The sequence below is a fragment of the Leptodactylus fuscus genome, chromosome 2 (assembly GCF_031893055.1).
Source record: "Leptodactylus fuscus isolate aLepFus1 chromosome 2, aLepFus1.hap2, whole genome shotgun sequence".
Taxonomy (NCBI): domain Eukaryota; kingdom Metazoa; phylum Chordata; class Amphibia; order Anura; family Leptodactylidae; genus Leptodactylus; species Leptodactylus fuscus.
In genome coordinates, this window is record NC_134266.1 from 105,581,793 (window position 1) to 105,598,958 (window position 17,166).

At 44.0% G+C, this 17,166-nt stretch overlaps 1 protein-coding gene across 1 annotated transcript in view; it reads left to right on the forward strand.

The window, feature by feature from the left end:
* Positions 1 to 3,886: 3,886 nt before the first annotated feature.
* LOC142194877 (myosin-binding protein H-like) overlaps positions 3,887 to 17,166 on the forward strand; it is a 103,296-nt gene continuing 90,016 nt past the window's right edge. The window contains exon 1 of the mRNA XM_075264301.1: positions 3,887 to 4,253. Coding sequence (XP_075120402.1) covers positions 3,938 to 4,253 — 316 coding nt within the window. The 5' untranslated portion in view covers positions 3,887 to 3,937. The remainder of the gene's footprint in view (positions 4,254 to 17,166) is intronic.

The window sequence follows — 17,166 nt, forward strand, 5'->3', positions numbered from 1 at the left end:
ACTTTTTATAGCATATTTTGTAAAGGGAGATGGCAAAAAATCATTACTTCTGGCGTTTTTTTTCCGTTTTCTTTCTCCGTGTACATTAAGTATTATTTCAGTTTTATTGTACAGATTGTTACAGATGTGGCAATACCAAATATGCAAAGTTTTTATTGATTTTTAGTCCTTTTTTATATAATTCATTTTCTAAAGAGAAAAAGGATTTTTAGGGCTTTATAACTTTATTATTTTTTTCATACACTTTTTTTTTTTCACTTTTTCATGTGTCCCTTTAGGACACTTGAATCAGTTGATGCTTTGATGAAAGCATCAACTGATTCTGTTTTGTAGCTTGCAAGACACGAGCCTCTGCTCATGTCCTGCAGTCTACAGTGGAAGTGAGCTGATGTAGATGCTTTGCTCACTTCCTTACTCGCCGGTATGATCAACCAGGTAGCTGGGGGCCCTGGGCAGCCTGGGGTCACTGGCCAGACCCCAGGCTGCATTTTACTAATACTGGCATTCCCCGATTTCACCGCGGGGGTTTACAAGGGGAACATATATATATGCGGAACCCTTTGGATCGTGCTGTCATGTTTGACGGCGGGATTGAAAGGGTTCAAACGTCCGGTCAGAGCTGAGTCCGACCGGACGTTATTGAGGCGGGTGTTAGTAACAGCTAAGATCCGCCCCTGATCCCCACCAAGGGGGTGTCTGAAGACCGGCCGTATTTTTACAATAGGCCAGTCTGCAGAGACCAGGACCACCAGCTGTAATTTTACGGCCAGCGGTCCTTAAACTAGGGGTACCAACAATTTTTTTACCTAGAGGTAGACTCTTACCTGTTTGATGGACAGGACACTATGAAGTATCTCAGTAGCTATAGACATTGCTTTTATCATGAGTAGTGTTAAGTGAACCCATCAACGTTTGGGTTAGATGAATTCAGCTGAACTTTGCACAAAAGTTCAGTTCGTGTAATCAAACTTGACCCGAACCCCATTGAAATTAATGGGGACCCGAACTTGGTGGCCCAAAAATGGCTGTAAAATGGGGATAGTAAAGGGTATAGGTCTGCAAAAGATGGGGGTCCAGGGGGAAGAGGAGGAGTTAGCCAACACTTTAACCACTCACTAAGGTGCTGACAAAGCCAAGTCCAGTGGGATCCATGCCTGGTTCACTTTCCCATAGGATACTTGTGAAAAGACCATGTCAAAGTCTGTGCTAGGAGACAATATGAGTACACACAGTTATTTTTACTGCACTAGTACACAGTATACATATACAAATGCAGTTATTTTTACTGCGCTAGGAGACAGTATGGGTCCACAGGAACTTAATTTTACTGTGCTAGGAGACTGTATAGGTACACAACCACAGTTTACTGTGATTTGTCGTGAAAAGGGCAATTATTATTTATAAGCTAACTGTCCCTCACAGTATCAGGCTCCTCTCCTTACCTAACTGCACTGCCCTGAAAACAACAATTATTAAATTCAGCTAAGGCCCTGACTGTCCCTATCTCCCTACCTGGAATGGTGAAGGGACCTGTGACCCTGCCTCTTAAATAGAGGGGGTCACATGTCCCACCTGGCCAATCACAGTCATACCCATGCCTGATACTATTATGTTAGCTTATAAATAAAAATGAGCGAGTAGTGAAATATTCGAGATTCGATACTCGTTTTGAATAGAGCCTCAATATTCGACTACTCGATCGAATATCGAATCCCATTATAGTCTATGGGAAAAAATGCTTGTTTCAGGGGAAACCACTATTCGACTAAAGGAGAGTCACCAAGTCCACAAGTAGCAGGAGGAGAGTGTTTAGGAGGAGCGAAGTGCAGTTGAGGAGGAGGCATGTGCAGTTAAAGTGCATGGACCCCATAGACTATGGGCCGGTTCACATTAGCGCTTGTCTCCCGTCCGGAAGGAGTCCGCAGGAGTACACTCGCAAACAGAATATTAGCGCAACTGGAAGCGCTGGGCAGTTAAGCTCACGGACCCCATAGAATATAATGGGCTCCATGTGCTTGCCGCGCACTGCCCGCACGAATGATCCATGCGGGCAGTGCGCGACAAGCACACGGAGCTCATTATATGCTATGGGGTCCGTGTGCTTAACTGTCCAGCGCTTGCAGTTGCGCTAATATTCTGTTTGCGAGTGTACTCCTGTGAACTCCTTCCGGACGGGAGGCAAGCGCTAATGTAAACTGGCCCTAACTCGTCCTGCAGAACCAGCACTGATTGGCCGAATGCTATACACTGTATAGAATTTGGCCAATCAACGCTGGTTCTGCAGCAGGTTCGTCTTTGCTAGTCGGGAGAGCTGGCAGTTATGCGGGAGCTGACTTTTTCTCATAGGAATGCATTGACCAGCGTTGATTGGCCGAATGCTATACAGTGTACAGCATTCGGCCAATCAACGCTGGTTCTGCTGGAGGCTCGTCTGTGACGAGGCACAGTCTAATATTGGACCACAATGAAGACTGCTGTGGTCCGATCTTAGACTCCGCCTCGTCATGCTGTACACTGTATAGCATTCGACCAATCAACGCTGGTCAATGCATTCTTATGAGAAAAAGTCAGCTCCCGCAAAACGCAAGCTGCCAGCTCTCCTGACTAGCAAAGACGAGCCTGCTGCAGAACCAGTGTTGATCGGCCGAATGCTATACACTGTATAGCATTCGGCCAACCATCGCTGGTATTGAATCGAATCTTTACTGCGAATAGAGAGTAGTATTCGATCGAGTACGAGTATTTCAAATACCGTAGTATTCGATCGAATACTTCTCGTTCATCTCTACTTATAAATAATGGCAGTGACAGTTAACTGTGTGTGTACCCATACCGTCTCCTAGCACAGTAAAATTAACTATGTTTGTACACACATACTGTATTCTAGTGCAGTGAAAGTAACTGTGTGTGTACCCATACTGTCTCCTAGTGCAGACTTTGACTCACATTGTGGATGAGCATCTATTGAATTGTCTCCTGGTACTGAGCAATGGGTCCTCCCCATTCAATTTCTGAGTTGGTAAATTGGACACATGGCCAGAGCTTGCCCCCTCTATGCCTTGGAGGTGCTGGCCTGCTCTGCCGCAGTTGTGTTAAGCACCGCAGGGGGTGTGATCGCCGATAAGAGAATTTGCCTATACACAGCCAACGTGGACATACTTACGTTCATTAGATGAATCAGGCATGGATCCCATAGGACTTGGCTGTGCCAGCACTTGAGTGAGTGGTTCACGTGTTGGATGTTCAATGGGGTTTGGGTACCTAAACCGAACTTTTCAGTAAAAGTTCGGCCGTACTCGTCAAACCCAAACTTCGATGGGCTCGCTCATCACTACAATTTGGTAAATAAGCAGTAAGATATTTTTTATTTACTTATATAGCGCCATCATATTCTGCAGCGCTTTACAGACATTGCCAGACACTGTCCCATATAGGGCTCACACTCTTCATTCCCTATCAGTATGTCTTTGGAGAGTGGAAGGAAATCAGAGTACCCAGAGAAAAATCATGCAAACAAGGGGAGACCATACAAACTTCTTGTGGATGTCCTTATGAAAATTCCAAGCCAGGGCTCCAGTGATGCAAGACGAGCCCTGTACTAGTGATCTTGAGTAGGGAACCGCCATTTACATGAATTGGATGTTAACTTTTTGTTTTTTAAAAAATAAATTAATACCTTAATAAATGTATGTCATTCCTAAAAGAAGCAAGTAATTCGCAAACATAATGTATAGAGGATGCAAGGGCTAGTGGCACCTCTGAAATTTGTTATGTCGAGTTATTTTTGTCCCAAGAAGCTGAGTGCTCCAGTGCTCTAAATATACAGAGGGTTAGTATAAAAAACAGATGGTAAAATGCCTGGCTGGAGGCTATATAAACCAGCAGCTCCCAAGATTTTTACTGCTATACTGCTGCTGAAAAGAAAGGAGACTCAATCATGCCAGCAAAGGTCCCCATTAAAAAATCCCCAGCACCCAAAGCTGCGCAGACCAAACCTGCGGATCCCGCTGTGGTAACGCCATCTGAAGAATCTAGTGCCACAATCCCCGATAATCCTGCATCAATTCCAGATAAACCCGCTCAAATTACCGAGGCTCCGTCCGCGGATTCCACAGATGCTACTGCAAAGCCTGAGACCCCGGCGGTGGATTCCACAGCCCCTGCTCCAGAGGTTCCTGCGGAGGAAGCTCCGGTAAAGGCAGGTGGTGAAGAAGCTGTCGAGCCTGTGAAGGAGACACCTCCACCAAAAGACGGTAAGTACGTTCATTGAGCGGAGGAATACATTACACAGCTCTGTGGAGTATGGACAAGGCTGTGAGACTGTACGACGTTTTGGTTATGTCTCCACATACAGTTATCGCCGCGGTTGGTTGTAAAAATATCCTAATCCTAAAGGTGAAAAAATGCAAATACTGCTTTGGCCACCATCTTCACCCTCAGAACGATCTGTTGTATGTGTAGATTGATAGTGTTGTACGCTATGTAACTATGTATGCAGATGTGTAGACAACGTTAATGCTGTGGGGACGGTGCTTTTTTTTCGTTATGGCTTTGTATGTGCATTCTACTTTGCGTTCCTATTAAGGTTTTTGACAGATTCTGACAAGAAATGGTCCCTATGCAGAAAATATCTAAAAAGTGCCTTTTCTCCCTTCATGCTTTCATATACCCAGACTCCTGTCATCTCCTGCCTGCTTCATGAGGTGTAATGGGAATTGATCCTTTCCCTCACTAATCCTACTTGAGCAGTTTCCCGGCTGAAGGCCAGTGCACCTGTCTCATTTGCATAAATCGTTTTTCTCCAAATCTACACATGTGTATACCTCCCAACTTTTGAAGTACAGAAAGAGGGACAAAATGTTTGGCTCTGCCCACTTTTATGTTGACCCCGCCCATTCTCATTCATTTTTCATATGCCCCCACACAGTATAATCCTACCACAGCCACCCATAAATGATATGTCCCCTCTCCATCTCTCCCCCAGTTTCATATACCCCCTTCATTTGCCACCAGTTTCATGTCCCCCCTCCATCTCTGCCAACAGTTTCACGTCCCCCCATCTCTGCCCCCAGATTCATGTCCCCCCATCTCTGTCCCCAGTTTCATGTCCCCCCATCTCTTCCCCCAGTTTCATGTCCCCCCATCTCTGTCCCCAGTTTAATGTCCCCCATCTCTGCCCCCAGGTTTATGTACCCCCATCTCTGCCCACAGTTTCATGCCATTCTCCCCCCCTTCATCTGCCCCAGTTTCATGGGCCCCCCTCATTATGTTCCACCTCCATGTTTAACACAAAAAAACACTTATACTCACCCTTCCAATGCTCCCCCGCAGCTCTCTCCGCAGTCTCTCTCACTCACAGAGCTTTAGGCGCGATATGACGTCATCACATCGCGTCTACACATCCACTAGCCGGAGCGCAGCGGTAAAGCAGGTACTGAGCTGTGAAAGCTTCTGCTTTACTCACATATGTATTCAACTCAACTCCGAACGCAGATGCATTGAAACCTGGACATACCTCCCGCCAACCTGGACAAGATGCCGAATCCGTGAATGTCCCGCGGAATCCGGGACGCTTAGGAGGTATGCATTTGACATACTTTACAAAGGTATACTATGTATCACTGTAGTGTGCTCTGTATTGCAGCGTTCACACTTCTACCGTTGTCCACCCTTTCTGCTTAAATTCCCAGAAAAACTGCTTAGGGACGGCTTGCCAGTTTAAAAGCCATTCATTTCAATGGGTTTGCAAAGCAAACTGCTGGTGTCCGTATGTAGCCTCTCCACCGTGAAACCATTTTTTATTTGTACGGACACGAAGACATGCAGGACTTTGTGTCCACGTGAAAAAAACGGTGTTACGGTGAAGAGGCTGCATATGGACACCAATAATTTGCTTTAAAAATCCTTTGAAATCAAGTCATCCCTATGTAGTTTTTCGGGGATTTAGGTGGAAACACAAAACATGGACAGCAGCGCAAGTGTGAACGCCGTATAACATGGCAATGATAGTTGAATATGCTTTGAGGAGGTTGTAGACTCCCTTTAACCCCTTCCCGCCGCATGCATTTTAGTTTTTTTATTTTTTATTTCCTCCGCTTCCAAACCCCACAACTTTTTTTTTCCCACTCGTAGAGCCATATGAGGTCTTAATGTTTGCAGGACAAATTGTTCTTCATGATGCCGCCATTAATCATTCTGTACAATGTGGTGGGAAGCTGGAAAAAAAAATCAGAATGTGGTGGATTTGAGCAACTTTCTTACGGGCTTTGTTTTTATGGCGTTCACTATGCTGCCAAAATAACATGTTACCTGTATTCTATGTTTCGGTGAGGATATCAAATTTTTATGGTTTTATTTTTTACGTTTTAACCCCTTAACAAAAATCCAAAACTATGCCAACATTTTTTTTCTCTAAAAGTCGCTATATTCTGACACCCCGTAACTTTTTTATACTTCCGTGTAAGGGGATGCATAGGGCATCATTTTTTTGTGGGACCAGGTGTACTTTTAAAGTTATACTATTCTGCGGAATTGCTATTACTTTGATCACTTTTTATAAAAATTTTTATCAGAGGCAAAACACTGATAAAATGGCGGTTTGACACATTTAATTTTTTTTTTCTCGCTATGGCATTTACCATACAGGAAAAATATTATTATAGATTTTTAGGCTGGGCGTTTTCGGACACAGGGATACCTAATGTGTCAGATGTTTCAATGTATTTAAGTACTTTTATATGTGTTCTAGGGAATGGGGGTGATTTAGAACTTTTAATACAGTTTATTTTTTTTTCCATTTTTTTATTTATTTTTTTTCCATTTATTAGACCACCTTGGGAACTGATCGCTAATGCAATGCATTGCAAAAATCTGGCAGTTCTATTGTGGGTATAAAACAGCAGACACCTGGCGGCTATGGTGACCACCATCTTTAAAAACCTCGCATCTGCTGTACCAGTGTGGCGGATGGCAGGAAATGGTTAAAGGGCGTCTAAAATTAGAGAATCAACTTTTAACTTTTGAACTAATGGCACGTTGGATTTTTAAAAAGGCAATTTTATTCCTACCTTCCATTCTCTTCTTCTTGCCATTGTTTCCGTAAAAATCAGTTTATTGTGGACAGGCTCGGACTGGCCCGCCGGGGAACCCAGGGGGTGGTATAGTGGGTTTTGGCACCGAGAGTGACGCGGTGAGCCGTGTCACTCTTGGGGCAGAACCCACCTGCCACAACTGTCGCGGTTTCCCCCCTGGAATTGGCTCAAATGAATGCGCCAACTCCGGAGGTTGCTGCCACCAGGCGGATGCCGCAGCTCACTGAGCCGTGGAATCCACCTGAAGAAAGGGCAGCCTGCTTCTTTTTTCAGTGAATGGCAGCATGCTGCTCACGGAAAAAAGAATCCTGGCGTTTTACATAGACCACCATTGTGAGGGAGCGGATTATGACGTGGATTACGCGCCATAATCTGCCTCCTCTGTGCCCGTGTGAACGGGCCCTAATATTTCTAGGAGCCATGCTGCTCACATTCCATACTGTGTGTAGCAGTGGGTTTAGGTACTGTAGTAGTGCACATCGTGTGGTGGGTGAGCAGCATGGCTCCCGACATGTTTTTAACGTTAGTCACCCTGTCTCGGTAACGCTGGTCTGCAGGGGTCCTGATGGTGGGCCCCTAGAATCAATTCCACTGGTGGGCCCTAGACACCCCACTCCGACACTGATTGTGGATTATATATATCCGTTTATATAAGCACAGAGCACAGGGGGCGTTCCCACTGTGCTTCAAGCACCCCTGAATCATAACGCCAACCCCTTAGGCCTCATTCACATCTGCATTGGTATCCCATTCGGGGGGAGTCAGCATGAGAATGGAGTACCAAACGCATTTGCAAGCGGTGTGCAGTGAAAGCATACGGATCCACATAGACTATAATGGGGTCCTTGTGCTTGCCACCAGATCTCGGCAGGGAACATGCGGACAGGAAAGTAGTTCACAATCTACTTTCCTGTCCACATGATTCGTGCGGGCAGCGTGTGGCAAGCACACGGTCCCCATAGACTTTCACTGCACACCGCTTACAAATGCGTTCGGTAGTCCGTTCGGGGAGTCCCCATGCGGAATCCCCGAACGGACTATCAAGCACAGATATGAACCAACCCTTAGTTAATTCTGTTTGTGCCCCTCTTCATGTTCTGATCTTCTGGCTTGCATACGCATCCGACACTACTCTACACACCGACTGCGCATGCTCCATTTTGCGGTGGTCTGTTACACAAGCCTGTGCTCCGTCAGCATAATTTGCATATTGCAATAATTGGATTTTTACAAAAATGATGGGGAGAAGAAGAGAATGAAAAGTAGGAGTAGAATAGACTTTTTAAAGGCTCTTCCAACGTAACTTTAGTTCAAAAGGTGATTTTTTTAATGGTCAACTATAGAGATGAGCAAACACTGTTCGATCGAATAGATATACGATCGAATATCAGGCCGTTCGAGGTATTCGATTCCAATCGAATACCACGCGGCAAACACAGTAAAAATTCGTATCCCCTCCCACCTTCCCTGTGCAGGGGAGGTGGGACAGGAACTACGACAATGTAGGCATCGAAATAAAATCGGAAAAATTAATTGGCTGGCTAAATCATGTGACCTCCAATTTATACGAATGGTGGATTTAACATTCGGTTAATTTGAGACTGTGATTGTGAGACAGGGATAGATCTACAGGCAGGATTAGCTAGGGATTACCTTTATTTAGGGGGAATGTGACTCACCCAGCTCTTTGGGGCTCTATCTGGTCGGGATCCCTGTCAGCTTGCGATATGAGCGAGCTGACTTTTTCCCAGAGTTGCCACAGTGGGAGCTCCATACACAGCTCTGCTACATCACATGTAGTATGAACACTGCAGGGTTAGCACGGTAGGAGCACTGTACAGACACACAGCTCTACTACATCACACATAGCATGCACATAGCAGGGCTACCACAGTAGCAGCCTTGTACACACACAGCACTGCTACATCGCATGTAGCATGCACACAGAAGGGTTACCACAGTAGGAGCCTTGTACATACACAGCTCTGCTGCATCACACAGCACGGTTATAACAATCAACGCTGGTTCTGCCGGAAGCTCGTCTATGAGGAGGAGGAGTCTAATATCGGACCAGAATAGAGACTGCTGTGGACCGATCTTAGACTCCGCCTCCTCTGGCAGAACCAGTGTTGATTGGCCGAATGCTGTACTCTATATGGCATTCAGCCAATCAACACTGGTTGATGTGTGATGTATCAGAGCTCTGTGTGTGTATGTGAGGATCCTACTGTGGTAACCCTGCTGTGTGATGTAGCAGTGCTGAGTGTGTGTATGCGAGGATCCTACTGTGGTAACCGTGCTGTGTGGTTCAGCAGAGCTGTGTGTGTGTGTATGCGAGGCTCCTACTACCCTGTTTCCCTGAAAATAAGACGGTGTCTTATATTAATTTTTGCTCCCAAAGATGCGCCATGTCTTATTTTCAGGGGGTGTCTTATGGGTCATTCCGTGTCAAGTGAACCAATGATTTTTCCCTCTATATTTTTAATTCTTTTCAGATTTTGTCATTTGGTAATAGTGTGTCAGAGAATGCAAAATGTGAAGAAAAAAAATTCTAGAAATTTTTTTGGATTTTTAATTGATTTTCAAAGTTCAGAAAAAGTGCGAATTTCGGTGTTTCCTGCCTTTACATTTCTCCTCATAACTTAGGCTAGAAAAAAGATATAGAAACAAAATAAATGCCATTCTACTCAGAACTATACAGGCTTTCACCAAATATGTCACAAGAGTATCTTTGTTAATATTTTACCCATGTGAACGCAAACGCAAAATTTTAAAACGCATTTCCGAAAAAAACGTTTTATTTAAAAATTTCAAAAAAATGCACATGGGCCTGCTATGCCCTTAGCCACATCTGTACCAAAATTCAAGTTGGGATCGCGATGGGATAATATTTTAAAATATAACTATTACAGTGTCATTCCGAAAATCTTGAATTCAGATCTGTTCAGCCTGTGGTCTAAAATGACAGTGAAGTCCATGAAGTGGTAGAAGGCGGCACAAGATTGGCAATGGATGACATAACTGGTTATGTGACCTGTGAATATGATCGGCGCTGGTGGCTGGCTACTGTACTCTCCAAAGATTGTGAAAATGAAGACAATAAAATTGACTTTTTTGCATCCTTCTGGTCCAGCACCATCCTTTTTGTATCCAAGAAAACCAGACATTTTACAAGTCAACAAAAATCAGATATTAACTCAGGTGGAGCCGAACACCATGACAGGCCGGACATACTCTTTGACACAAAAGGAAATGGCCATTGCTAGTAAGCGCTTATGGACAAGATTACATTTCACTCACTAGAAAGGACAAATTGATGATAAAAGGCCAGTAGTTTAAAAATGTCCTATTAATTGTTTGATTGGTTCATATTTTATAGAATGAGGATTTATCTACTGGACTATTTTTCTTAATAAATTACATGTTTAGTGATATAATAAAAAACAATTGTTACATGTAGAAATAGGTGTTATAAATATTGGTTCTTGTACTCTTGTTATTGTTATTATATAATATAATATATAATTAGGATGAGACTATTTAGAAAATCGCACTTGAGGATATGAGCAGCTCTTTTCTTTCGGTTTGTTCAATGCATTCAGGTTGAAAATGCTGGACAAGTTGTGTTATGATAATAAGATGTATTTATTCTGGCACTTATGGGATTTGTTTTTTGTTTCTCTTTATTGTTGCATATAAATGTTGAATTCAGCAAGTTGTAATTTGAAAAGAAAAAAGGAAGAAGCTCACACAAACATAAAATCAGATGATTCAAGGCTTAAAAATTTTTTTTTAAAAAAAATTGATCCCAATTTGGTCCCAAGTTGAAAACCTGTACAAATATAACCAAGAACACAAGTAACACAAATGCATTTTTTCACAATTTTAGAACATACGTTTTTTTCACAATTGCGCATCAAAATTTTGAATTTGATTTCTCCAAAACAAAATATAAAGAAACACCGTCTTGTGACATATCAAATGAAAGCCGGTACCGCTCTGAGAAAAATGATGCCTCTCCCACCTATTTATCTTAATTCTAGCCCAAGATATGTTAAAAAATGTAAAGCCATACCAGGCCAAAATTCACACTTTTTCAAAACTTTAGAAGTCTATAAAAAATTAACTGATGAAGAAAAAAATTCAAAACTTTTTATTTGTAATTAACTTAAGTTGTACTTCATAAAAATTAAAAATAAAAAAAATCTAAAGACGTCAGGTAAAAAAAATATTCCTATTTGGATCACTTGATATGGAATGACCCTTATTTTTTTCAAAGAAGAATTCACGTATATTGCTAAATATAAAAATTAACATTTATTAAATATTGTACGGTATAAAAATATTTTTATAGATTTGTAGAGCAGGCGATTTTGGACACAGGGATACCTAACATGTACGGTATGTGTTTCACAGTATTTACATACTTTTATATGTGTTCTAGGGAAATGGGTTGATTTGAATCTTTAATACTTTTATTCTATATATATATATATATATATATATATATATATATATATATATATATATTTTTATTTTTTTTTCTTTCTTTGCATTTATTAACCCCCTGTAATACATTACAGACAGGCAACCTGCCTTTAAAAGAAATGACGATTTTTTGCAATGCAATTGCAAGGGTCTGATCACAAATGCAATGCATTAGCGATCAGACCTTTGCAATTGCATTGCAAAAAAATCGTCATATCTTTTGCAGGCTACATAGAGCATCCTGCAAAAGAAAAGCACTGCAGACAGGCCGGGGAGCCTTTACAAGGCTCCCGGCTGTCATGCCAAAGTGACGTCAGCCCTGGAGTGTGCTCCAGGTGCCGGCGATCACCGGCGCCAGAAGGGTTAATGCCCACAGTCGGTGTGGGCACCGACTGGAGGCATTAGCGCTGGATGTCTGCTGACACCAGCAGACACCAGGCGGCTATGGCGGCCGCCCGACTCCCGGGTGGCCAGCATAGTTAAACACCCGGCAGGACAGCAGACACCAGGCGGCTATGGCGGCCGCCCAACTCCTGGGTGGTCGGCATAGTTAAACACCCGGCAGGACAGCAGACACCAGGCGGCTATGGCGGCCGCCCGACTCCCGGGTGGCCGGCATAGTTAAACACCCAGCAGGATCCAGCAGCAGACATCCAGCACTAAAGCCTCCGGTCGGTGCCCACACACGCTCCCATAGAAATGAATGGAAGCACCCGGCATGCCGATTAACCCCCCGCTTGCCGGCTACTTCCATTCATTTCTATTCACTACGTCTTATTTTCGGGGGAGCGCCTTATATTAGGCAGGGCAGCAAAATGTCTGCCATGCCTTACATTCAGGGTACGTCCTATTTTCGGGGAAACACGGTATGATAACCCTGCTGTGTGATGCAGCAGAGCTGTGTGTGTACGGGGCTCCAACTGTGGTAACCCTGCTGTGTGATGTAGCAGGACTGTGTGTGTGTGTGCAAGGATCATACTGTGGTAACCCTGCTGTGTGATGTAGCAGAGCTGTGTGTGTACGAGGCTTCTACTGTGGTAACCCTGCTGTGTGGTGTAGCAGAGCTGTGTGTGTGCGAGGATCCTACTGTGGTAACCGTGTTGTGTGATGTAGCAGAGCTGTGTGTGTGCGAGGATCCTACTGTGGTAATCATGTTGTGTGATGTAGCAGGGCTGTGTGTGTACAAGGCTCCTACTGTGGTAACCCTTCTATGTGCATGCTACATGCGATGTAGCAGCTCTGTGTGTGTACAAGGCTGCTACTGTGGTAGCCCTGCTATGTACATGCTATGTGTGATGTAGTAGAGCTGTGTGTGTGTGTGTACGGCGCTCCTACCGTGGTAACCCTGCAGTGTTCATACTACATGTGATGTAGCAGAGCTGTGTGTATGGAGCTCCCACTGTGGCAACTCTGCTATGTGTGATGTAGCAGGGCTGTGTGTGTGTACAGTGTTCCTATTGAGATCGGACCACAATGGAAATTGCTGTGAACCGATCTTAGACTCTGCCTCCTACGGTAGAACCAGCGTTGATTGGCCGAATGCTGTACTCTGTATGGCATTCAGCCAATCAACGCTGGTCAATGCATTCTTATGGGAAAAAGTCAGCTCACTCATATCACAATGTAACCCTGCTGCACACTCAGTTCAGCTCTCTCAACTTTAAGGCAGGGGCCTGCATAGCATAAATACAGCGATTTGGTGGTCCAATGGATGGTTTAGTTCCCTAAATCACCCTGGCCTTTAAAATGATATGTAAATGAGGATGCACTGGGTGTGGGCCTTAAGTTTATGCTGCTCATGTTGTGTGTTATCAAAGCTTTGGGAACAGGGGAAGAAGCCATTGGGGGTGCAGAGGCAACAGTCGCTATTGTGCGCTGGAACCTGAGGGGTCCCTCTACTGCATAATTGATACTGCTGTTCTAAATGCCACATAGAATTTAGGAGCAGCATTACAAATTTTGGGGCCCAGGGGCTTCAAACTACTGCGTATAAATAGCAGTGCCCACTGCATATGGTGGTGCAGGCAGGAGATGGTAGGGGTATGAATGATGAGAGCAGTCCTCCATGGAGCTGAAGGCCCGTCCACATTACACTAACTGCCTCATTAGCATACGACTTCAAAGTTGCTTTTCTCCAAATCTACTTTAGTGACATATATAACAAAAATATGGTGTTTATTATTGTAATGCACTCTGTGATGGGGTGGGGCAGATAAATTTGCTTGCAAGAGGTGGTGAAATCGATCTGTAGAATCTATATCAGATTGCTGGAGGTCCGAAACCCATACAGATCAGCTGGTTGAAGAACACTACAGTATAGGTGAGTGCTGCAGTTTCTTCACTGAATCCTAAACATAGAGCTGTACATTGTGTAGGTGCTGTAGTTGGTATTGCAGCTCAGCCTGTTCACTTGAATGTGATTGAGCTGCAAATAGGCTACTTTAGGAGTGAACATAATATCACTGGCCTTTAAAGTGGAAGCAGTGTATATAAAGTATATACATATTATACACATACCTATACACTCACCGGCCACTTTATTAGGTACACCATGCTAGTAACGGGTTGGACCCCCTTTTGCCTTCAGAACTGCCTCAATTCTTCATGGCATAGATTCAACAAGGTGCTGGAAGCATTCCTCAGAGATTTTGGTCCATATTGACATGATGGCATCACACAGTTGCCGCAGATTTGTCGGCTGCACATCCATGATGCGAATCTCCCGTTCCGCCACATCCCAAAGATGCTCTATTGGATTGAGATCTGGTGACTGTGGAGGCCATTGGAGTACAGTGAACTCATTGTCATGTTCAAGAAACCAGTCTGAGATGATTCCAGCTTTATGACATGGCGGATTATCCTGCTGAAAGTAGCCATCAGATGTTGGGTACATTGTGGTCATAAAGGGATGGACATGGTCAGCAACAATACTCAGGTAGGCTTTGGCGTTGCAACGATGCTCAATTGGTACCAAGGGGCCCAAAGAGTGCCAAGAAAATATTCCCCACACCATGACACCACCACCACCAGCCTGAACCGTTGATACAAGGCAGGATGGATCCATGCTTTCATGTTGTTGACGCCAAATTCTGACCCTACCATCCGAATGTCGCTGCAGAAATCGAGACTCATCAGACCAGGCAACGTTTTTCCAATCTTCAATTGTCCAATTTCGATGAGCTTGTGCAAATTGTAGCCTCAGTTTCCTGTTCTTAGCTGAAAGGAGTGGCACCCGGTGTGGTCTTCTGCTGCTGTAGCCCATTTGCCTCAAAGTTCGACGTACTGTGCGTTCAGAGATGCTTTTCTGGCTACCTTGGTTGTAACAGGTGGCTATTTGAGTCACTGTTGCCTTTCTATCAGCTCGAACCAGTCTGGCCATTCTCTTCTGACCTCTGGCATCAACAACGCATTTCCGCCCACAGAACTGCCGCTCACTGGATGTTTTTTCTTTTTCGGACCATTCTCTGTAAACCCTAGAGATGGTTGTGCGTGAAAATCCCAGTAGATCAGCAGTTTCTGAAATACTCAGACCAGCCCTTCTGGCACCAACAACCATGCCACGTTCAAAGGCACTCAAATCACCTTTCTTCCCCATACTGATGCTCGGTTTGAACTGCAGGAGATTGTCTTGACCATGTCTACATGCCTAAATGCACTGAGTTGCCGCCATGTGATTGGCTGATTAGAAATTAAGTGTTAACGAGCAGTTGGACAGGTGTACCTAATAAAGTGGCCGGTGAGTGTATATACATACACACAATTCCTATATGCGTGGGATGATATTGTGGCACACATTTGACATAAGGCCATGTCTAACATCAAACACAGCCCCCTCTTCACACCGCGCTCACTTTGTACAAATATGGATAGATTGAGACAGGGACGCCACAGCTTTATATATTTGCTATATCTCATAATACTGTATATAAATTATAATATGCCAGTAAAAAAAATCTGTTCTATTATTGAGCATAGACTAGACGGACTTTTTTAGTAGTTAGTTGCACACTACTGTTATTAATGTCCTTTACGCTCATTACGATGAGAGCAAGGAACATCAAGTGACTGATGCATATGACGAACCCTCTGTCTGGTATTGGTCTGCGTCCACCCTTGTGTAAAAACATGATGGGCACTTAGCATAGGATAAGATGAGAGTAATGAACATTGACTGATGTAGATGGATAACCCTCCGTCTAGTGTCCGTCTGCATTCGTCCTCAGGTAAAAAACATGAAGCTTTCTTCTGTTATGTTTTTCTACTTTTCTGTTGAAAAGTAAACAAACATGAAGAAAGAGTCAGTGGGAATAGTTGCAGAGGGAGACGGCTCTATCTGCATCTGTCACTTTACTACTGTTGATGTCTTTTGCTCTCATCCAAATCGGAGGAGATATTTATAATGGTAGTATGAATGTCACCTTGGCTAGATCTTACAACACAGTCCAGGGAGTTTAGATTAATTTACCTGATCCGGCAGACCCTTGATGATGGACCCAGGAGTTCTCTCCTTGTTCGACTACGGCAACCCCCAAAGCACAGGTGAAATCAGGGGTGAAGAGAGGGGAAGGAATGACCCAGGGGTCGAAACTCTGGTACTGATCTCATGACCCTGCAGTCAGAACCCAGACAGGTACCCCCTCCCCCTTCCTGAGTAATTCATCATCAGTTAAATTAATCCATCCCTTTCAAAGACAATTGGTAACAGAAGGGAGAAGGACACACAACTGGCTTTGCAGATATCTTCCCCCTGCTTCCTGATCCCAACTACTGAGTTTTTTGCTTGGAACACTACAACAGCAGAAAGAAGCTCAATTTTTTTGTAATGAATTACGTATAGTAAAGAAAGAAGCAGGAATGCTTTTGGGTTATTGAGGGTAAATAACAAAAGTTTAGTTTGATATTGAAGGTAGGATGGGGGCTAGTCAGTAGTACCATGTTTCTTCGGGAATAAAACATAGTCTTATATTATTTTTTTCTTTGAAAAAAGGGCTAGGGCTTATTTTCAGGGTAGGTTTTATTTTTCAGGTATTGGATTAATCTAATTTACATTCACAATTGATGGTGCAGTGTCAGTAGGTCTTCAAAGGGCTCTATCAGCAAAATCCTGCTGATAGAGCCCCACATATGCGTGAATAGCCTTTAAAAAGGCTATTCAGGCACCGCTAAAGTTATATTAAACTACCCCCCAGTTTTAAAATAATACCCTAAAAAAGAATGTGATCTACTTACCCATTGTGCACGGTGGGCGGGCTTTCAGGGTCCGCCGTCTTCTTCATCCACGCCTCCTCTTCCTGCGATCTCCTCGGGTCCCGTCTTCCTCCGGCGCTCGCGAACTGACATTGCTAAAAAAAATGGCCTGGGCGCATGTGCAGTAGCATGCTGCTTCTACTACGGCTACTGCCCAGGCCATTTTTTTATATCAGTGTCAGTTCGCGAGCGCTGGAGGAAGACGGGACCTGAGGACATCGCAGGAAGAGGAGGCGTGGATGAAGAAGACGGCGGACGGATCCTGAATGCCCGCCCACTGTGCACGATGGGTAAATAGATCACATTCTTTTTTAGGGTATTATTTTAAAACTGGGGGGTA